This window comes from Cnephaeus nilssonii (genome assembly GCF_951640355.1).
Source record: "Cnephaeus nilssonii genome assembly, chromosome: 14".
Taxonomy (NCBI): domain Eukaryota; kingdom Metazoa; phylum Chordata; class Mammalia; order Chiroptera; family Vespertilionidae; genus Cnephaeus; species Cnephaeus nilssonii.
In genome coordinates, this window is record NC_137085.1 from 28,778,689 (window position 1) to 28,802,893 (window position 24,205).

Below are 24,205 nucleotides of genomic sequence, written 5' to 3' on the forward strand. Positions count from 1 at the left end.
ACCATATAAAAATCATTTTTATTAAAATATAAAAGTTTTCCAATATATTGCATTGAAGACATTTATATAGAAAAAGCAATTGCAACGAACATGCTACATTGGCATTGAGATATCCTGAAAGCTTAAGTGCCCACTTTTAAACAACATTTTGGTATAATAAGCATATCCTTATATATTTCAGAGGGTACATATAATACTGAAAAATACTTCATGTAAAATCTAAGTTTATGTGCATACAAAAAAGTATTACACTGAATAGCTTATTTCAAACTGTGAAACACATTCAAAGTATTCACTTTCTTAGACAACATGCAAACATTTTAACATTTAGATTGACATTTTAAATATATAAACCATAATTCTTTATAATTTTATATCAGAAAAGTCAGACAGAACACATATCTACATTGTGCATGCCACAAACGCAAACGTGTCTTCAAAACGGAAAGTACTGGGTTAATACACATGATTGTCACTTTACAAATATGGCTATTCACCTTCTTCATAATAAAATAGGAAAATCATGTATTATTTACATGAACTACTAATTATTTCATTTTTGGCAATTATTTAAGTAGCAGCAATTGGTTTAAAGATTGATGTTTAAAAACTCTAAATTTACCTCGATGAATACTGAAGAATATACATCTGGTTAACATAAAGATGCACAATGCAAGATGCTTTGATGCGATAGAACTTCTCCCTTTCATCAAAGTCACAGACACACGCTTGTAACCACTGAGACTGTGAATTCTATTTAGTTAGCTTGCTTTTGATTATCACAATAGAGGGGTTCCTAAATTAAAGCTGTAAGTTAAGGTTGCCTGATGATCTACATGATAGTTCCAAAGATGCTTTATCTCCGTTTCATACTTTAATGCAGGGGCTCTTCACTGTGCCTCCAGCTTCTACACAGAGTAGGTAATTGTCTGTAAACAAACACACAAACACTAGGGGCCCCTTAACACTTACAGGAACTCTAAAATGAAGTTCCTGTGATACAAAGCCCACAGCCGAGTGAGTTATCTTTCTAAAAAGTGATCATCTCATTCATCAGTGACACTGAGCATGTTTTAGAGTGAGGGACCCACCTAATGAGCAACCTGTAAATTGGAAGGCAGTGATCCACCAGAAGAAACATCCTCTTTTCATTAGTATTTGGAGGAAAATTTTTTAACATTTATAAAAACAAAACAAAACCCCTACTAATATTGGCAGATTTAAAAAGAAAATACTGTGTGGTGAACAGAGGTGATGAATGCTTTGACCTGGCCATTCTTCAACTTTGAACCTGCATTAGGAACATTCTGCACGTTTCATGGGCAGTCAGCTATGTGCCTAGGCTATGTGCAAGGCGAAGCCCAGGGTGAGGAGGAAGAGGCAGGAGTGGCAGGGAGCTCCGGCCAGGACCCCGGCCGATGGCACGCTGCTGGAGACCTGCACCTGAGAAATGATGAGGGCAGAGAGAGGGACGTGGGATGCCAGGGTAGGGCTGTCGGAGTTGATAAGGGATTCAATCTTCTCGGCTTCTTTATTGCAGGCCTCAATCTGGGAGAGGAAAATCATATTCTTTTAACATAAAACCACAGAACCCAGGAAAAGGTCAAGTCAAATTCCACATCTACTCCCACATAGGGAATATGCTTTCACTTTGTCTTTTTCTTAGCCAAAGAAGCCTTTAATTATAGTCTTAATTTATTACATAAATAATAACAGCATCAATGGAAATCAAATCAGAAATGAAAGGATGCACAATGCCACTGTCCTTTCTTATCCACTGTCACTGCTTACCCACATTCAGACATTAGCTTTACATGGTTAAACACAGTCATAGGGAACGGACTTTCATGCCTGTTCACACATCAATTAGACTGAAGGAGCAATTAGAGGCAAGCAATTAGACTGAACGAGCTTTCTAATGATGGCAGTTTAGAGGCCGCTTGCATTCCCTCCTTCGCTTGGGCCCTCACTATTTTGGTGCTGAAACTTGGGGGTCTATGTGAGTGAGGTTCACCTCGATATTGTGGGGAAGGAAAACTGGGGCCCACGAGACCAGCTCCAGTGGGCTCCTCCTCCCCGGCGGGAGCACAGACGCAGGAGACAGGAGTCTGTCCCGCTTTGTCACTGTGCGACCTGTCACTCCCTTGCCTCCCTGGCCCAGCTGCCTGTCTGCAGGATGAGCAGATGCATTCCATCCGTCCACACTTAGGGTGACAGCATCTCCACCTCTCCCCTCCCCCACTCAGCATCCTGCTGTCCAGTGTGGACCTGGCCCATCACCTGGCACAGTGCTCGCGGGTGCAGCTCTGTCCCTCAGAGACGCCCAGCTTCTCCCTCCTGCCCTGCCGAAATGCCATTTCCTCGCCACCCGATCCTCCCCCATGCTGGTCCTTGCCCACCCCGTGCCAAGTCCACCAAACTTGAAGTTGACAAGATGCTGCACAACTGTATGCTGAAGCCCACCTGCAGAGCTTTTGGATAATGATCGACAGGAATGATCAGGATCACTATTTCGGATTCAATGCTGAAGTATCCAAATACGTCACACTGTGGGACGGACACATGCATGCGGATTTTCTGAAGTATGTCCAGAACTGTTATTGGCTTTTTGTTCGTTACCTAGAAAAAGAAAATAACTTTCTATGATCAGAAAAAAAGAATTCCTCATTACGGCCTAAGCCAAGGAGGCTGTTTTGGCCAAGGAGCCTGTGAGTGCAGGGCCCTGCCAGCTGGATTTAAAGTGGATGCCAATGGGGTTTTGCCTGACATGGAGCTCTACAGCTAAACTAAGCACTCTCACCAGAAGCACTGATCTGAGGATAATGGGGACACGGGGGTAATTTTCGAGGTGGTGTCAGGTACCGGCTGCTACATGTCTGGGAGCGCTGTCTCCACACCAGTGGGCAGTAAAAGCGATGACACAGAAAAGGAAAAGAGGCAAAACCCTCATGGGGCGGTGGCTGGCTCTGGAAGCAGCCCACAGAGGAATGGGCTGTGTGAGGGCAGGCAACCCTGAAACCCTCTGGCATCTACCAGTCTCTGGCTGCTTGGTTTTGCCTCTAGCCCTCACCCGCTTCCTGTGCCAGGAGGGGACCTTTCCTAGAAAGGCTCGGGCTGTGCTGCACAGAGCAAGGTCGCCACCCAGCCAGGGTGTGGAGGAAAGGAGCCTGGATCGGGAGCCAGACAGCTGGAGTTCAAACCCTCCTTCTACCGCTTAAGAGCTGAACGGCCTCGGGCAAGCTGCTCCTCTGCAATTAGTCTCTTCATCTATAAATGGGACAACACACTCTACTCAGTAGGATTACTGCGGTTTACCAATAAGGTCTCCACCTAGCATATAAAGCAATTTACCTTGGCAATTGTATCCAGTTTTTCTTTGTCAAATAAAACTCTTAACATCCCAGCACATAATGGGCAACAAGCACCTGTGCAACAGAAACCATATCATATGTGGTCAGAATTAGAAACAAGAACACAAAACAGCTGGTGACATGACCAACCCTCCGCTTTGTGCTAGGAGAGTTACAGCTGGCCTCCCTGAAGACTGCACTTTAGGTCCCCTGACCAACCTGGGGTCTTACAATCTATACATTTACCCAAATCCTTCCTCCATCCCTGCTTCACCCTTTACCACTTCTCAGGGTGAGGTGCTGTGGTGTGAGGCAGCACAGCGAGAGACACGAAGCCTAGACCTGCCTCGCCTCAACCTCACTGTGACCCCGGGCAAGTGCTCTCCTGGGCTTTTGATTTTTACCGGCAAAACAAGGGAGCAGGTACTTCAGGGATTCCATGGGTGTTTAACTCTAATATAACTTTAAAAATTATTTTAAACTGTTAAAAAAAAACACAGCAAAATATCAGAACAAGGTCTCCAGGAGGAAGGGGCTTTGGTGTACTCACTGCTGAGCCCCCAGTGCCTAGGAGAGTACCTGACACATAGTGGAAGCTCAAAAAACAATTGGTGAATTCATGGGTGGAGGAATGGACTTGTTAGTCTCTGCACTAAAGTGTTCTGACTTGGGATACAGTCTCTTCCGCCTGCTCTGTTTAACTGAAGAGTAAGAGACTGTAAGGTAAGCTATTTAAGAAAACTGTTATCGCTTATAATAGTCTTTTTACAAGACTTCCTCCATTATATGCAACTAAAACAACTAAATTGGGTCCTAAGGCCAATCTGAGACAACTGTCTTCTGTTTTTATCCTGAATCACGTGGGCTAGGCCTTCTCTCAATTTCGAATGTTTGTGTTCATCAAAACTACTTCAATTATTCATTTGTTAATTACTAATTCTTTGTTCATTAACTTTATGGTAATATATAATTTTTAAAGTAAACATACATTTGAACTAATAATCATAATTTTAGTAATTAAATACTGCTTTATCTGTTTACATATAGGTGTTTGGTATAAGATTTTGCTTGAAAAAAGTTTGCCATATTGTTTTAAAACCACTGGACCAGATGGTGTCTAAGGTAATCCACAATCAGTATCAGGTAGAGTTAAGATTTTTTGAAAATTTTAAATAAGCTAGTGACTCTCCTCAGGGACTCACTGTCTGGAGGCAGATAATCAAGGCTTCCCAATCCCACCCCTGCCCCACCCCACATACCAGGTGGGACGATGGGTTTGCACTCAGCTGCCGAGAGCGAAGGACACCTCACAGCAGCACACTCGGTGACAGAACTGTGCTCTGAGAGGACGCCGACGGCCTGGCAGGGCCCATAGTAATCGACTGCCACGCGGTCCGAATAGGCTGCGCAAACGCTACTGTAGGTCTCCCCATTGTGCCCACAGACGGGCTCCGTGGCTCTGCAGAAGGGCTGAGGGCAAATAAATCACACTTAGCCTGGAAACCTGTATGGTGCACTTTTCCTGACCAAGACCACATAGTAGGTCTCCCTACTTTCAGGAAGGAGAAAAGATGCAGATATAAGTTCTGGGGACCCTCTTAATTTAGCTCCTGAGGTGGGCTACACATGGTGGAGGGGGACAAGCGGGCTCTGTCCCAAAATGAACTGAAGAGATGACTGTTCTCAGCTGTTCTGGGGCTTGGTGCTCACTCATGTGAACCAATATGAGATAAAACTCCCACTCCCTCAGACTTCTACCATTCTAGAAGTGCCTGTTTGGAGAAAACAAAATCCATCTTCATGCAAATGTGGAGGCTTTATCATTTCACACTTGGGTAAGGGGTAAGGAGAGGAAGAATGGAGAGATCCGTGGGGCAGAGAGACTCGAGACCCATCAGCAGGTGAGGACTCTGTGAGAGAAAAATAGCCAGGAAGAGGGCACAAGAGAAGAGAAGACTGGGAATTCAATAGCAGGTGTCAGAACACAAGCTCCCTGGGGAGACAAACTGAGGAAGGGATTTTCCTGACAATGAAGACCAGGAATGAGCAGCAATCATGCCAGGCGTTAGCCGGCTGTGGGCAGAGGATTCCCGGGGAGGGGGCCAGTGCACAGATCAGTGGTGTGTGTGGGAAGCCTCAGCAGGGTTGTCCTTGAGGTTATTCTTAAAACATGAATACAGATTCCACAACCTTACAAGACACAAGGATACACTGATATAAAAAGACGCTGTCTTAGAGAAATTTTTGATTAATTTCAGTGATGTGGTAGGGACTTCATGGAAGAGTGTTTAGAAAAGAACTATTTTCTTGGTTGTTTTAATGCCCATTCTTCCTGATTTTTTTCGAGTAAGGGCCCACAGAACTACGGAAAGTGAAAATGATGCTGACTCGTGCCGGGGGTGTGAAACTTTAAATTCTTTTCCTATAAGAAGCCACTCTCTTTTCTTGCTTGTACACTAGCTGGGCAAAGGTACACACACTAGCAAGGAAGTCCTCCGGAGTTGGGAGAAAAAGCCCGTCTTGGGATGGTTCCTTTTAGTAGAGGGCCGAGTTCTCTGGATGGGACAGGGTTCATAGAAGACCCTCGAGTGGTCTTACTGCTGATTCACCTGTAGAAGACCTTAAGCCAGTTTAATGCTCTGGTACGTGGGCTTGTCAGCTATCCACCTGTACCTGGCATGGGCCTTTGTACAGGAGGCTCTTCCCTCGCTGGTACAAAGTGCAGAGATTGCTGTGCTCCATGTGGTTTGTGTCACAAACAGGATCTCGGACCTGGTCGCAGCTGAGCTGTCGTGGCAAACACTCGAATTGGCTACACCCAAATTTGTCAAAAGTCGTCAGGCAGACTTGTGGTCTGGGTATGCATCTGAAAAACACAAATGTGCACCAGGAGTCAGGAAGGACTATGGGGAGGGAGCGGCAGAGTACTGACAAGGCACAGGAGGAGGTCGAGGAGAGCACGAGAGAAACGGAAAACACTTCCTATCCCCAAGAGCTTAGGGAGAGCAGGAGAGGCAGGCACTCACAGAGTAGCTATCAGGGAGAAAATCACACACCAACGCTAATGGGAATCAGTCATCCTGACGGGGAGCCTGGAGAAAGCATGGGGTGGCTGTCCCTGGCTGGCACCTGGAGGATAAGCACTGGCCTGAAGGCTGAGGAAGCAGCATTTGCAAAGGTGTGATGCTCGAGACTGTGATGCTGAGGAGGGCAGGAGCGAAGAATGCACAGGTAGGAATGGCCTGACCTGAGGCCATCAAGTGGGGCTGATGCTAGCAGCCTTGTAGTCAATAATAAATGAAGCATTTTCAGGGACTTAATTTTTAGCTTGGCTAATATCAGTCTGTCTTAGAGAAGGCTTCACAATGTGTGCTGAAAAATTCAGGTTTCTGTGCTTACGAGCTGAGGACCTGATGCTGGCTGGTTGCGAGTCACTGAGAGAACGTCACTCCATGAAGCTGGGTTTTCCTAGAAACATCTGGACCTTGCTTCATTCTCAACTCCTGAACTAAGAAGGATTAGGGATGATGATTCTTTTCTTCTTTAGACTTTCCTGCTTTCCTCATTTCTATAAAGAGTATTTATAACTTTCTACAGGAAGATAAAACGTTTAGCTTTCACTGGGTCTTTGAAGTAACAGGACATACAAATATTAGTCTGTAAAACAAAGAAGATTATAGTAGCCAGCATTATTTAATTTCAAAGGAAATTACTTCTATCCTTTTTAGGGATGAGCCTCCTGCACTGAAACTACCACCATCACCATCACTACTACTATGTATGGTTGTCTTTTCTCATCTAAAATTAGATTGTGTGCAGTTATGGAAATTTAAGATATTTGAAGGGAAATAATGGCAAAGAATATTTAGAACTTAATCACTTATTAACATGGAAGGAATGAGAACCAAGACTATCAGGAGAAAATTGGTAATTTTACAAAGAAAAACTTTTCAATCGAGTATCTATAATAATAAAAGCGTAATATGCTAATTAGACCAGACAGCCGAATGACTTTCCGGACCAATAGGAAAAGTTGAGAACTGGGGGGTAAATTAAACATGGGTTACTGTCTTGCTAACTGTTGTGACCTGGGGAATATGCCTGGTACATCAGTACATACTTTATGAAGGAATACTTTTTATTTTTTTAAACAATTATTTTTTGAACAGATAATACAAGCCCATGGTGAAACTGAAAAAGTGTGAAATGGTATATAGTGAAAAATAAGTCTCTCTCCTATTTTTGTGTCCCAGTCACTGAGTTCCCTTCACCAGCAGCAAACACTATTACTACATTCCTTATTTATTCTTCTAGAGATAGGTTATGTAAGTATAAGCATTTAGATAAGCTGATTTAAAGAGCATGTGTATTGCAGACTTTGGCAGACTTGGCCAAACTGTCCTCCATAGAGGACATACCAATCTTCCTTCTAACCCGCTCCTGTATGGGAGCGCCTGTTTCTCTACATTATGTTATCAAACTTTTTATCTTTGTCAGTCTGGTAGATGGAAAATGGCACACCTTGGAGTTTTAATTTAATTTACATTTCGCTTAATATGAGGAAGGTTAAGCATTTTGGTAGATTAGTAGACATTCATCAAATTCATTTAATTTTCTTCCTGGGCACACATCTAGATTACGTTTCCTAGTCTCCCTGGCAGGCAGTTGTGGCCAAGTGACTAAGTTCTAGACAATGGAATGTGGCTGGAAGTAGAGATGAATGCCACTTTTAAACCTGGCCCATAAAAGCTTCTCAGGAGCAATCTCCATCACCTCCCTTCTCTCATCTGCTGGCTTGATGCAGAAGATACAGAGGAGGACTAGGAGGCTGGAGGTCAGAGCTGGCAGTCACTAGATGGAAGGATCCTAAGTCTCTGAGTCACCATGTGGAAAGTCACCTGCTGAACATCCAAATGGACTGTATTTGAACTTCTGTTATGTTAAAGTAATGATATTTAGGGGTTTGTATACAGTAGCTAGAGGTACTCACCCTAACTATTAAAAGCATCTTTTCTTTTTTATTTTTATTTATTGATTTGAGAGAGAGAGAGGAAGGGAAGAGAGAGATAGAGAGATTTGTTGTTCCACTTATTTACGCATTCATTGGTTGATTCTTGTATGCCCTGACCGGGATCAAACCCGCAACCTTGGTGTATCGGGACATGCTGATTCAAAGAGCATGTGTATTTCAAACTTCGGACAACACTAACCAACTGAGCTACCTGGCACCTTTTCAAGTGTTTAAGAACTATTTGTTATTTCTTTTTCTATGTTTATGTCCTTGGTCCATTTTTCTATTAGGTTATCACTCTTTGCCCGTTTTTATATTAGACTGTTGATCTTTTTCATATTGATTTGCAGGGACTCTTATATTATAAGGACATCAGCCTTTCTCTGTGATATTCTTCCGTTTGTTATTTGTCTGTGTCCATGAAGAACATTTTCATTTTCATAGAGCTGCATTTTTCAATCTTTTATGTTGATTTTGTATTATACTCAGAAAGGAATCCCACTTTGAGATTTTATACATTTTTTTTATTATAAAACCAAGACTATCTATTAGAAAGATTAGCAAATAAAGGAAAACAAATAAGCAAATACAAAACAACCCTCAAGTCTACCTCCCAACACAACTATATTATCCTTTTGGCTTATTTCTTTATCTTTTTTTTTTTTTAGCACCCTGTCTTCATTCCATAGGAACTTTATGGCCTTAGTTTTCATGGTATAAACTTTGCCAGATGGGCAACCAATTCTCTTTGCTATTTCTTTTAACACATCAGAAAACCTTCCTCTCCCTCCATACTGCACAGTTTTAAGGATGGAGAGAGGCAATTGCTTATTTCCCACAAAGTCCTTCGTGAGGAAAGGACTGTGGCACTGGGATGTGCCCGGCCCAGGTCCATGAGGTGGCCAGTGAGACCCAGTTCTAGAAGGCTGCAATCTCAGAGTCAGCAGGACACTTGCCCTGTGGCCACCACATACAGAAATCCATGAAGGGTAGGTCAACTACACCCTGAACTCATGAGAAAACTGCAGAGAAAGGGGCCCCTAAACAAATAATTTCAAATAATAATGAAGTTGATTTCTCACATTCAGTTCTTAAAATGGAGGTAGGTAAGTAAAAGAAAATTTCCCATTATTATCGGGCATAAATAGCTAATAATTAGAATACATTCATTTCTCTCGTCTCATGTTACCCCTCCTTGCCTCACACTTTGTTTCAGTTTTTACAAAACTGTTGCTATAGCTCCCAGCATATACTGTGCTATCTCCTCATTTCCAGCAGTCAGGACCTTTGCTCTCTCTGCCTTCACCACCAACACTGTAAACCTTGCCCGCAATGTCCCACTCATCTTTCCAGACGAATGTCACATCGTATAGGCTTTCTTGCCCCCCCGCCCGCCCCCAGGCTGCCCCAGCTGCTCCCCTCCCAGGCCCCCAGTCACACAGCATGTTACCAACCAGCTTTCCATGACTCCAACCAGGGCAGAGACCTTCTGAATTCATCCTTGTATTCTCACTGTCTGTACATACTAGATTCTTAGTAAGTGCTTGTCTTCAGTTACAAGGATGAGGAGCCATTTGACTTACCTTTGGTTTTTTGGGCAGGGGTTAGGATTACATGGGTCCTTTGAGATGCACGACCCGAACTCAAACTGCTGGTCTTGGAGGCCCACACAGCGAGCAATGCACGCACTGGGGTAGGTGCGTCCATTCTGCCCACACACGGGGACAAACTGGTCTGCACAGTTACAGGGCAGTCCTGAAGAGAAGAAACAGTCTCAAGATGTGTACTTGCCTATTCCCCTTTCCCTGACTTTTCCTCAGGAAGACAAACCACTAACAATCATGCAGAGGTCTCATGTGAAGATAGATTGAAAGGCAGCAGGCTCTGAGAAGCCATTTGCTGAATAATGGCTTTCCTTTGTACCATTTATTGCCAGATAATTGAGGGCCCCAAGACTTTGATGCCAGGGTTAGAGACCCCTATAAACAAAGGTATAGGTTGAAAAAGTAAAGAATGTTCCTCCCAATCTGGAATATAAAATCTAGAATTTAGAAGTTTAAAGTCTGGGTTGGGGGATTTCTGGAATGTACCCACCTTAGATTTTAGGTAAGCAGAATATGGACCAACAAGTACAAAAAACAAGACAAAGTAGAAAAGGTTATAACTAGTCACATAGGTTCTTCCCATCTCCTTCCGGAAGGAGGAGAACAAGGTAAGTCGGGAAATTATTGTAGTTTTGAGGCTTAAGAATTTTTATTAATGTCTCTCTCTCTGAGTCATGTTTGGACTGGAACACTATCTGGGTACCAAGAAATGTACATTTTGGGGCCAGTAAAATCTCCTCCTGAGAGTCTGCTAGCTAAATAGTCATTAGTCATTAACTTAATTTATCCCAGGACATGAGGGGCTGCAGGGAAAGGGGTCCTGCTAATTGTAAAGTCCATCTTTCAAAATCATTTAGATATAAGCAAATACATACATACATACATACATACATACATACATACATACATACATAAATAAATAAATAAAAGTCTTCCAGCTAAATCCTTAGTTCACTCTTCATTCCTATGGAAGTTTCATGGTTTTTCTAAGCAGAATTATTATCCTCAGCAGAGCAGAGCAGATAAAGGATAATAATGAATAAAGAACAACAATTAGCAGTGAGGGCTGATGCTTATTAGGGTTGATAGAGGATGGGGTGGAGTTCATCTTGCCTATACTTCCCCATCAGCCTCCTGTTCACTTCTTATTTCCAAAGTGCTGGAGACACAATGTAGGTAAACCCTATCCTGTTCTCCCCGACCCCATGCCAGGGAAAGAAAAATCAAACTGCTGTAAGCAGTATGAAACCAGACAAGGACAACCACCTGGTTCCTCTTTACCCAGAACCAGCGGTATTTCAGATCTGGGAAAGAGCAAAGGCCAACAGACTGTGCTGCTGCTGTTGACAACTGCAGCTTCATCTCAAGAAAAGAGCATCTCATCTCACCAACATTTTCACCTACTGTAGCTGATGTGAGCATTCCAGTAGCAGAAAACATAGGAAAGTCAAGAAAGTAGTATTCTTAATTGATTGTTCAGAAAAATTCTTATCTCAAAATTAAAATAATTTTCCAGGTTACCTTCTTGGAGAAACCCCTAAGGAAACAAGTGGAAAGAACCCATGTGAGGAGTTTACAGCCTTCTGTCTTGTTTTTGGTATTACCCTTTAACTTGCCAGAAATCCCCCAAGCCAGATTTCAAACATCTAAATTCTAGATTTTATACACCAGGTTGGGAGAAAGTCTTTACTTTTCCTACTTATAGCTTAGTTTATAGGGGTCTCTACCTTATATGAACCAGTGGGCCAAACTAAGGTAGGTCATGGAATAAAGTGGTGAGCCTGGCTGGTGTTGCTCAGTAGTTGAGCAACAACCTATGAACCAGGAAGTCATGGTTTGATTCCTGGTCAGGGTACATGACCGGGTTTCAGGCTCGATCTCCAGTGGGAGGCAGCTGATCAATGATTCTCTCTCCTAATTGATGTTTCTATTTCTCCCTCTCCCTTACTCTCTGAAATCAATATAAATATATTTTAAAAAAAGGGGGGGGGGTGAGAAAAGCATCTATATATATAAAAGCCAAACGACCAGAACAACCAAAACAACCAGTTGCTATGACATGGACTACAGTGGCCAACCATCCTGATTGGAGCCCTGATCGGCACCCCCAATCTCCCTCGGCACCCCCTCGCAACTGGCCCTGCCCCAAATTGGCCCCCCCACCTTGGCTGGCCAAGCCCCAATCGGCCCCTCTCCCCCAATCAGGCGCAGGGCCAGCCGGCCAACCTCCCGCGTCCCCCCTCCCCCCCCCGCCAGCCTGGCCCCAATGGCCCCCATCAGGGCAGGCCAGCTGGACCCCACCCATACACAAATTTGTGCACCGGGCCTCTAGTGAGAACAGAAACAAACATAGAAAATACACAGGCATTTTAGATCATGACCATACTTGCAGGGGTAAATGGGGTATTTTAGCAGGTAGAAAAGTTCCATTTAACTAAAACCATCCCAATCACTGACCCTGTTCTTTTTGCATGAAATTCCAGAATATTAGTGCTGGAAGGGCCCTAAGAAACCATTCCGTTCAATGCCTTCAATCCATAGAGGAGGAAACAGATCCAGAGAGGGAAAGTATCTTGCTCTCATATATAAAGATTATGCACTCATTTCACTGTGTACTTTTGCAATTAAGGCAAGACCAGAGAAGCTGCCGGAAGGAAAAATGGGTACAAAGGGATGCTGGCCTGCTGAGGACAGCTCTGAGTGATCACGGTTACCTGTGAAGGTGCGACGGTCATCTTCTGAACTGTGTTCACTGAGGCACAGGCGGGTAGAGCACACCAAATTGCCAGCAAAACAAGAACAAACATTGCAGTCGATATTAAAGGATGTTCCATGACCTGAGAGAAATACAATGTTGTTCCATATCATGCATTTATAAATAATCATAAATCTAAAGTTTAATAGTTTAAAAATAGAAGTTCTTGAATTGACTTCTGAATATACAATTAGGGAGTTAATCTGTATATTTATATTTGTGTATTTCTCCCCCACCCTATCCCCCAAAGCCCTAAGGGGCTGGCCTCACCAGACTGCTCCCTATTCTCTGAGAATGTTTCTGGCTGCTCTTTTGCCTCAAATGCTCTCCTCCTTCTGGAACTTCACTCATCTCTCCAGGACCAGCCCTGATGCCACCTTTGGACCACAGATTCTCCCAATGCCCTGGCAGAAATAACTAGCTTCTTGAAGAGTGCTTGGTTTGCTACTTTTTGTGGCTCAAATTCTCTCCTCTCTTATCATGGAAAGCATGACCTCAATCCCTCCTCTCAGTCCCAGCTCCACATGCACTGGCATGCTCTTTTGTATAGAATAGGTATTTATCAGTTAAAGTTTATGAAAGGAATTAATTTGTTTATCCTTAGATATTTTCTGTGATACAAAGTACCTATTGACATTTTTTTTTAGCTAAGTAGAATATGGACTAAAAATGAATACCTGAATTGCTCTAGGGCAGAAATTTGCAAGCCAAGAGCACGATTTTTTCAAATAAAATCTCACACATAAAACTTAGCGTAGTGCATGGCATACAGTTAAGAGTTCAATAAGTGTTAATCATTATTAGCTTTTAGTCTCTTCTTGAGGAGGCTTCTAAGAGAATTCATCAGAAGTCCTAGTGTCCTTGTATAGTTTGAAAAATACTGCCCTGGAGTATCTGATTTGTAGACTTTGGTGAGAATCCATTCAATGTTCTTCCTACAATGTTAAGATAACTAATCTCATATTAAAAACAAAAAACAAATAAATACAGTTCAAGACTCACTTTTTCTTTTTCCTCCAACAATACAAGACTTCTGAAGGTCTATACAATGCATCTCCATGCAGTTTTCTAAGAGTCCACTATGTCCACATGAGCAAATTTTATAACAACCAACTTCCGAACCTGCAGATGATGGCACTTGGATTAGTGTCCCTTGACGGACGATGAAATCAGAGGCTTCTCCCAATTTGCAACCTGTATAAACAAAAATTAGCTGAGAGAGATGGTCTTGTTCTATGATACTATTTTATGCATTAGATATACTTCATATAAGTTTTATAGGTTCTGTGTGTCTATTAAAGATTAAGAGACTTTTTCACCAAAGTAAGTAATTGTTTTGATTCACTGGCCAAAAAGATATTCTTGCAAACAAAAATTCCATGTTCTGTGAGATGGTGGTGATTAAGGACCTATATTCCAAAGTTAGCTATATTTTGTTTAAAATTGCTACAAGATATTCAGTTTTTTTATTTTGGGAGGCTTATCAAAGATATTTGAAAATCACAGATATTTTTAAAATAGAGTATAAAAACTGATAACATTTTTAGAATAATCTTGGTCAGAAAACTTTTAGTGATAGAATGTTAAGTATACCTTAAATTCTTAAAATAATTGAATATTTGATTGGACTTAAGGAAAAAGCATTAATTTCAAATTTTAACAAGATTTGTTATGACTCTATAGCTGGTATATTATGGTATTATACACATATTATAGATGATCCTTTGAGACATCATGCTTATTTAATTTTATCTTTTGTTCCTTTTTATTTTGCACACATTTAAAATGTTAAGTCTAACATGATATAGAAACATTTTCAACTGGGAAATAAAAGAAAGCACAATGTTGCCCCAACTATATTTTAAAGGAACCGACAAATAGCTAAAGACTACCAAAATTCTATGGGCTAAAAAATTTTCAGCCTTAAAGTCATATACATTTCTATACAACATTAAATTTATGGAGTTGCCCTAGCCGGTTTAGCTCAGTGGATAGAACATCGGCCCATGGACCTAAAGGTCCCGGGTTTGATTCCGGTCAAGGGCACGTACCTCAGGTACAGGCTCCTCCCTGGCCCAGGCCCTGGTGCAGAAGGCAACCAATTAATGTGTTTCTCTCATATCGATATTTCTCTCTGTCTTTCCCTCTCTTCCACTCTCTCTAAAAAATCAATGGAAAAATATCCTCGGGTGAGGATTAAAAAAATAAAAATTTATGGAGTAATTACACATCCCACTGAGAATGCCTTTTCTCTAAATATTAAAAAAAGAAAAGCCACAAACAACATGCAGTACATATTCTCAAACATTACAACATGAAGTACAAAGTACAAAAAGCTGGTCCAAAGTTCTTTTTCCGTCTGTTGTCAAGAACTATGTAATCTTTATGAGAGCCTGGTTTTGGGTCAATATTAGTTTATAATCTAAATGACTATTGAAAATTACATTTGTCTTTGTCCTTTTCTGCTTACATAAACAACATGTTTACTAGGCAACCCACAAACATTATAGAAAAACATAATTTAGAAAATAAAGTCCCTTGCGATCTTCTAGGATAACTCCTATAAAGAAATGCCAGCAATACACCCATAGTCATTACACTCCCACCCCCATCTACCGCTTACCCTGAACACAAGAGTATGGAAGGCAGGGATCTCCAGATGGACACCCTTTCCGGTTTACCTCACAGAGCTCATTAGCAGGGCAAGGATTGGGGTTACAGGGATGAGTCACCTCTTCTACAATGTTACCTAAAGTACTTGGCCCTGAAAACAAAAAACACAGTTCAGTTTAACATAAACAAAAGAGTAGCAGAAGTCTATAATTTATCTGAATTAATTATGTCTGAAATAAATGGATAGCTGATAAGCATAAAGCAAGGCCCCATTCTAGTAAGCTATTAAAACATCCAGATTTTCTGGTCATTTGTGAATTTAATACAAACATACATTCATTCGTTTACTTGGGTATATATAATACTAGAGGCCAGGTGCAATTGGTACACTCAGGGTGGGGGTTGGGGGTGGTCTCTCAGCCCAGCCTGCGCACTCTCCCAGAAGCCCTCGGGGATGTCCGACTGACAACTTAGGCCCAATCCCCTCAGGGGACATCCTTAGTGCTGCTGTGGAGGTGGGAGAGGCTCCCGCCACCACCACTGCGCTCCCCAACCATGAGCCTGGCTTCTGGCTGAGTGGCACTCCCCCTGTGGGAGCACACTGACCACCAGGGGCAGCTCCTGCATTGAGCGTCTGCCCCCTGGTGGTTGGTGCATGTCATAGTGACTGGTCGTTCTACTGTTCAGTCAATTTGCATATTAGCCTTTTATTATATAGGATGCCTGGCAAGGTTCTAGGTACTGGAGATATAGTAGTGAATAAAACAGACACACCTGAACATAGTTTATATTCTGGTCTGGTCAGGAAACAGACAATAAGGAAAGAGAGAGAGAGAAAGAGAGAGAAAATGTTGTGAATACATTCGCTTTGCTAACTTGATTTTAGGCCAGACTCAGACTTTAAGGCTAATAGAGGTAGAAGGGCTCTTGGAGTTTCTTATCCAGCCCAATCATTTTATAAATAGGGAAACTGAGGCACAAAGATGTGATCTGCTCAAAGTCACAGAGGCCTATGATTCTAGTCTAATGCTTTCATTTTTTGTTATACTGGTCACAAAAGCTAAGGGAAATAGTTTTTGGTCTTGAGAAAATATGGCAGATATTTCACTAGAACTCCAATTTTACTTAGGATGGCAATGGGCCCACAGCCAAAAAGGTAACCTTTCCCAGTTTCCCTTACAATTGGGGGTGGTTTTCCCTTACACTAGGATATGGGGGCGAGAATTCCAGTAGCCATGTTGTGATGATAAAGTACATGAAGTAATTTTGATGGTGGGAGCCAAGCACTAAAGATGATGGAGCAAGAAAAAGGAACCTGGATTCCTGATGATGGAACCATCATAACAGCCCTAGACTATTTCTTTCTGGGCTTTCTTTTACTTCTATCTGTTGTTCTGTTATTTGCAGTGGACTTAATCCTATCTGACACAGGAAAAACCAAGCAGGAGCTAAATTCACTCTTTCTGGCCAGTTCATGGCACTAACGCCCCCTGGTGGCAGCCTACACACTCCTTGGTGTGCAGGCGTTATACTTGTTACCCCTGGTTTCCACCATACAGTCACCTCCTGCCAGGGAGCTCAGATCCAGGATCCCTCGATGGGATACTAACATTTTCTTCTAGCTCTCAGCAGGAGTATTTGGCAGAGAAAAAAGTTTCATTTTCATGTACTAACTCAAACCATCACTCGTTACTCCCTATTTGGTGGGTGAGTCAAGCCAATGCCTGGCTCGGGGAAATTCCACTCCCTAGTAAATCATGGCAAGGAGACAGCAATAATATGGAGCTGGTTATCTGAGAATGTTGGCCCCTGACTCACTGCTTAGAATTCCTGATTGCAACAGCTCACTACCTCCTCAGTCTGATATGATAATTGCTTCTGTTTATATATTTTAAGATGACAATTATTTCCAAAAAGGCCAACCAAGTAAGATAAGAGTCACCAATTGAGAAAGTAGTGTTAAACCACATGTTCATCCAAAGCAAACATTAAGGGCAGAGATAGAAGGGAGACGTGTTTGGAAGTTTAAAAATCTTACTGAGGTATGTATCCAAAGGTATACAACTCTCCAGGTCATCTGTAGGTGATAGAAGCTCACAAATACTTTCAGCTGTATGGTCTTCAGGGAATTTGTTCTGGTCCCCACATTTCTTGAGAATTTCCACACAGTCTGATCTTAAAAAGGAAAATACATACAAATTTAGGGTTCAAGGAACCTCCTCATATTGTCTAATCCACTGGTGGTCTATGAGGTCTGAAAGGCTGGCAACTGCTGGTCTAGTCAATATCAATTCTTTTTCTGAAACTTTCTAGAAAGTGCATTTTATTTTTTTAATGTTATTTTATTGTTTAAAGTATTATAAATAGTAGTACATATGTCTCCTTTTCCCCCCCATTGACCTTCCCCCGGCCCCCCTACCGCCACCCCCCACCTCCGCACATGCCTTCACCCTCCCCACCCCCCAGTGTCTTGCATCCATTGGTTATGCATACAAGTCCTCCTGTTGATCTCTCACCTCCCCTCCAACCTCCCCAGCCTTCCCGCTGTAGTTTGACAGTCTGTTTGATGCTTCTTTGCCTCTGTATCTATTTTTGTTCATCAGTTTATAATGTTCTTTATATTCCACAAATGAGTGAGATCCTGTGGTATTTTTCTTAGAAAGTGAGTTTTACTAACAATGTTTCACACTTGGTTAGGTGTAAGTATGGCAAAAGAGAACAGGAATCACAGCAGACGTTAGGTTGAATAGTAAGCAATGTATTACACTATGGAAGCATCCCTAACTTTCTCTTAAGAACCTGAGATCAAAGGCCTTGCTCAAATTTTGTAATTATACTTACTGTTACTACCACCAGAGTGGCTTTTCACTCTTTGAAAGGAAATTAACTTAGGCTAGTTGATTTGCTCTTTGTAAAATTATACATCCTTTCTCTTGGGACCTTATGCATGCTTGCTTTTCCCCTCCCTTTCTTTTTTTTTAAATAGTCTTTTAGTTATAAACATTAAGGTGTTTGGTCTATAACAATTAGAATGTCCACTACTTTAAAATTTTCTCAGTCTTCATTAGGGATTTGACTCCTATAAGTTTTCTATGCTAAGAGTCTATAAATTTCCCACCTGTTGACACTTGCTTGTCATCCAATAGTTACCCTCATCTCTCCCCTAATCAGGTCATCCCCAAATCATGTCAGAGGATAGATCTGAACCCCGTTTAAAACTGAAGTAATCGGTAATCAGTCATTAAGTGCTCAGCAGCACCAGCCACACAACAATTTAGGGGCTGGATATTAATTTGGTTTTGGAAAAACTTTTAAAAAAGTGTTTGCAGAGCAGCTGACATGGAATACAATGTAGTTAATGCTTTTGGCTTCACCCACCATAGCAGCTTTCATCTTTATTTTGTCCTAGATCTCCTAAGCAAACCACTCATAAGTGTTTACTAGGAACAGGCCCTAATGACTATATGCACTAACTCCTTCATTTATCAAACATGTGTCAGGATTATGCTAATCCCCAAAGAGGAGAAAGAGGATACAAGAAAAAAGCAGGCAAGAAGAATAAACTCAAAGAGAGCCATGTTGAACAGAATATAAGTAAACAATTGAAATATAAAAATAGAATTGTGCATTGAAGATACTCAATAAATGTTTGTTGAATCAAGTTCCTTAAGATAAGTAAAAATAAAGATCTACAGAAATCTGTAGTAAGGATTAACTACTATCAACTGGAGAAAAGTGGGAAAATAGGTATTTGAGAGGGGTTAGGAAGGACAGGCTGTGGGCAAATGGAGATGTAGGAAGAAATTTCAAGCAGAGGAAGAAAACGTGGGAAAGCCTGTGACCTGTGGGGGTGATGGGCAAAGGGAAGCAGTGGGAGAGAAAACTCCAATAGGCTATGGGTGAAGATCATGGAGGGTCTGAACCCAAACTGGAGAGTCTTTATGATGAAAGAAACTTACTTGCAAATAATACTCCCCCGGGATTTACTATGACAAGGTTTAATCTGCAGGGAACAAGCTATTGCTTTCCACATTTCTGGCTGGCACTTTTTAATGTCAAGAACAGGTATGTTGATAAATGGCATCTTTATGCTTCCTTTTTCCCACAGCTTCATGTCATTCATGGCTCCTTGATCTGACTGAGCATTACAACTCCTGAAAAGCTCTGTTGGCCTGAAGAGAAAAAAAGGCCAGATGGAATCAAGAGGCAATTACTTTATAGAGAGAAGCGATGGGTAAAATTCTAATCAGGAAATCCTCCTAGATTAGAAGAAACTCTGTTACAGTGCTTCCTTTCCCAGAGAGGATTTACCACATGGAGTAAAGCATTCAAAGATGAAATCATAAAGAAAGACTACTTCCTTTTAACTTAACAAAATCAGAATATAGTGGTCTTTTCACTTATTTAAAAACAAGAAAACCAAGGACAAAATATTTCCATTCCATGTACAGTAATTTGCTCCTACCTGTTGTTAAAATTAGTACAGTAAGTAAGGTTTCTACAGCCCAACTGGCAAGGTTCCCGAACATCTGCTAAACAGGTCAACATGGACACTTCCACTGGATTATATTCACAAAAGCGATCAAACTCTTGCCAACTCTGTGTATTGCCCCAGCTCATACTATAAAGTTTAGTGCACAGTTCCCTGAAACGAAAGTACAAATGCAGAAACATATAGATAAAGCAAATGAATAAATATTTGATTTGCATAAAATTCAAACTCTATGAACTGCATTTTAGAATATGTGAGAAAAACAAAAACCAAAACCAAAAGACTAAGATCTATCTCCTAGAATTTAGAGCCAGAAAAAGTGATCTTTTTCATGAAAGAGTTAGCCTTCTTTTATCACCCATCTCTTTCCTTTTTGCTATGGTTGCTAGAAAGCTCAGTGCTAAATTTAACGTTTAATTATAGTATTTGTACATCCTCGCTCTTGACAAAATTCTTGCCCTCCAAACTTCTGATTTCTCTTTTACCTTATGTAAAGTTAAAGCACACAATTTTGTCTCCACAAAGATATATCTTAATATATAAAAACCCAGAGTCCGTAATGACCGACAGAAGGCTCGACTGAACACCGTAAGTCAGTCCTGCAGTAAGTGGGTTGCTGTGGTGATCCAGCACTGACTGCTGCCTGTGCAGACATGGAGACCCAGCACTGACTGCTGAGGGGGCTGCGGATCAGGCCTGGAGAGAGGCCCGATGAGAGAGGCAGGGTCTGATCTGCAGCCTCTGTGGCAGCTGTCGATCAGCCGTTGCCTCTCTCTTTTTCTCCGGGCTTCACTAGCAGCTACGCCTCTGTTTCTCCCCAGGCCTCTGTGGGGGCTGCTTATCAGCCCCGCCTCTCTGATCAGGCCTGGAGATAGGCCCAGAGATGCTGACTGGCATAGAAACTGACCAATCAGAACTAAATCTGGGTGAATTGTGAGGAGCCAATGGCTGCCTAGGAGGTGGAGCTTTTGACGCTGACTGGCATAGAAACCGACCAATCAGAACCAAATCTGGGTGAACTTTGAGGAGCCAATGGCTGCCTAGGAGGCGGAGCTTTTGACGCTGACTGACATAGAAACCAACCAATCAGAACCAAATTGGCCGGCAGGGGAGGGTAGTTGGGGGCGAGATCAGGCTGGCAGGGGAGAGCAGTTTGGGGTGATCAGGCAGGCAGAGGCAGTTGGGGGCGAGATCAGGCCAGCAGGGGAGTGCAGTTGGGGGCGAGATCATCAGGCTGGCAGGGAAGGGCAGTTAGGGTTGATCAGGCAGGCAGGCAGAGGCAGTTAGGGGCGATCAGGCAGGCAGGCAGAGAGGTTAGGGATAATCAGGCAGGCAGAGGGGTTAGGGGCAACCAGGCAGAGGCAGTGAGGGGTGATCAGACAGGCAGGCAAGTGAGTGGTTAGGAGCCAGTGGTCCCAGATTGCGAGAGGGATGTCCACAGGGATTGGGCCTAAACTGGCAGTCGGACATCCCCCAAGGGGTCCCCAATTGGAGAGGGTGCAGGCTGGGCTGAGGGAACCCCCCCCCCTCTATGCACAAATTTCGTGCACTGGGCCACTAGTTTCACTATATTTATGTTCCAATCACAGAAGGCAAAACTGTTACATGGTCCTCAGACATCTTTTAATAAGCACTATAGATTTAGGGTTTACCAGTTTCTCCCTGAAAAACTATCCCCAAACCACTTATATTTCTGAAGATATATGAAGACATTCTCTATGTAAAGGCTTATGAATTCCAAAACTTGTATCTCCTATTGTAGTTAATACATGACATTCTTATTTTCAGTAGTCAATGATCACAATGCAACTTAAATACTAAATATAGCTAAAATAATATCATTACTATTTCTAAAGTGCTTTTACACATTATAGTAGTTTAATTTTTTAAAATTTATAAATATAATAAAAATGTAAATACATGTAGTACAAAACTTTAATACTACTAAAGTATGCAAATTCACACGTAAAAATTCTCCACTCTTGTAACATTTTATTTGATTTTCATAATTACTCCTATGAGGAGGGTATCTTTAATTTTATGTTTGTTCATTCACTCTGTTAATCTTTATTGAGTGCCTAATTAGTGTGAGACCCTGTTTAAGGCACTGGGTATGCAGTAGTGAATAAAAGAGACAAGGTCTCTGCTCTTGAGGAGCTTACACATCATGGGGATGAAGAAGGTGAGATCACATTACATTGGGTACCTTGATCTGGAAATCAGTCCTTTCTCTAGTACAGAACAACCTAACTCCTCATTAAGCCCTTTTGTTAACATTCTGTATGACCTTGGGGGAATTGTTCAACATCGAGTTATTTTTCTATATATAAACAAGAATTATACAAATTGAGATATCAATCAATAATCTTACAAAGTTTAATGAGGACAAAATAAGATGGAAGTTAAAGCATTAGTTAACAGAAAACCTTATATCAAAGTAAGAGAAGACAAACAGTGTTTTTTACCGAATTTCTTCGAGATAACACAGTCATTCCAATCTCCAGTGACTTTAGGGCATAAACTCTTTTGTGGACATTCAAAGAATTACTCAGCATCCCTCCCATAAATACATTTATCAGCTCCTTCCAGCAACCCAATCTCCTTAATTACAGGACCAACTTCACTTCTCTTTAAGTCCTTCTATTAATTTTCTTTGGATATTTTTCATCTCTTTGGTAAAGTTTGATGAGCTATTCTAGGCACACTTTTTTTGCTAAAAGGCTCATCCAATTTAGAAACCACAGGAAAGATGGTTTTACTCCTGTTATGTCAGATTCACTTCAGGATATTCTAGTAATATTTGGTCCCTTCTCACCCAAAACATCTCTAATAAAGTAAACTTCTTTTTCACCTGTGTTCCACCATGACCTTAGTTATCTCCATTTATTCTTGTCTCTAGCTTGTGTTTCCTCCATCCTGTATCTGTACTGTCAGTTTTTTATCCTTTAGTGTATCACCCAAATGAATGCCTATACACTACTACCTAACTTTGGGTATAAGTGTCAACCCAGGCTATTTACTAATATATGTAAAAAGTTAGTTAAGTTCAAAGTGTCATAATTTTTTTAAAAATATATTTTATTGATTTTTTACAGAGAAGAAAGGAGAGGGATAGAGAGCTAGAAACATCGATGAGAGAGAAACATCAATCAGCTGCCTCCTGCACACCCCCCACTGGGGATGTGCCCGAAACCAAGGTACATGCCCTTGACCGGAATCGAACCCGGGACCCTTGAGTCCGCTGGCCGATGCTCTATCCATTGAGCCAAACAGGTCAGGGCCAAAGTGTCATAATTTAACAAAGAGAATATCCCTTAGATGACAGACATATTAAAATATATTCTAATTTATAAGCTTACTTAATATCCTCAAGTGTGGAATCCATATTGCATTACTTAAAAATATTTATTGCCCTGCCAATACTAATCCTCTATACCCCAAACACAGTGCTTTCACCACTCAATGTACAAAAACAATGTTGTGTATATAGTAGTCCCCCTTTATCTGCAGGGGATACATTCCAAGACCCTCAGTGGATACCAAACCCTACAATATCCTATGTTTTTGCCTGTGCATACATACCTTTGATGAAGTTTAATTTATAAATTAGGCACAGTAAGAGATTGACAAAAGCTAATAATAAAATAATTATAATATACTATAATAAAAGTTATGTGAATGTGGTTTTTCTCTCTCTCAGCAAATTAGCATGAATTTATTTTTTTCTTCTTCATAATTTCACTGATCAAAGATTTATTTTTACCATAGTTCTTAGCAGCCTCAGAATAGGATTTTTTCCTTCCTTATTGAGTCAAGAACTTCCACCTTTTCACTTAAAGGAAGCACTTTCTGGCTTCTCTTTGACATATCTGAATTGCCAGCATCACTACTCTTGCTTAAGCTTTGGGGCCATTAAGTAAAATAAAGGCTATTTGAACACAAACACTGAAATACCTTGACAGCTGATCTGATCACTTAGAAGGTTACTAAGTGGCTAATGGGCAGGGAGTATATACAGCCTGGAAATGTTGAACAAAGGCATGATTCACATCTTGGGAAGGACAAAGCAGGATGGATGAGGTGAATGGTGTGAGATATCATCACACTACTCAGAACAGCATGCAATTTAAAACATAAATTATTTATTTCTGGAATTTTCCATTTAATATTTTCCGACCATGGTTGATCCAGGGTAACTTGAAACCATGGGAAGCAAAACTGCAAATAAGGGGAGATTACTATATATATGATACTTAATAAATATTTGCTGGATAAAAGAATGAAAGATTTTATATCTTCTAAACTCAAGTCTACACAATGCAAGAGTATAATAGATATCTGTTAGACTTAAAATCATTAGTTAAAGTGCTATTTTTTACT

At 41.4% G+C, this 24,205-nt stretch overlaps 1 protein-coding gene across 1 annotated transcript in view; it reads right to left on the reverse strand.

Moving 5' to 3' along the window:
* Window positions 1-24,205, reverse strand: part of RECK (reversion inducing cysteine rich protein with kazal motifs) — a 64,710-nt gene continuing 40,505 nt past the window's right edge. The window contains exons 10-21 of the mRNA XM_079791481.1: window positions 19,799-19,978; window positions 19,293-19,505; window positions 17,372-17,508; window positions 15,344-15,484; window positions 13,723-13,914; window positions 12,680-12,802; window positions 9,945-10,116; window positions 6,024-6,216; window positions 4,610-4,820; window positions 3,352-3,425; window positions 2,464-2,619; window positions 1-1,548 (exon numbers count right to left, since the gene is read on the reverse strand). Of these exons, the coding sequence (XP_079647607.1) occupies window positions 1,339-1,548; window positions 2,464-2,619; window positions 3,352-3,425; window positions 4,610-4,820; window positions 6,024-6,216; window positions 9,945-10,116; window positions 12,680-12,802; window positions 13,723-13,914; window positions 15,344-15,484; window positions 17,372-17,508; window positions 19,293-19,505; window positions 19,799-19,978 (2,002 nt within the window). The 3' untranslated portion in view covers window positions 1-1,338. The remainder of the gene's footprint in view (window positions 1,549-2,463; window positions 2,620-3,351; window positions 3,426-4,609; window positions 4,821-6,023; window positions 6,217-9,944; window positions 10,117-12,679; window positions 12,803-13,722; window positions 13,915-15,343; window positions 15,485-17,371; window positions 17,509-19,292; window positions 19,506-19,798; window positions 19,979-24,205) is intronic.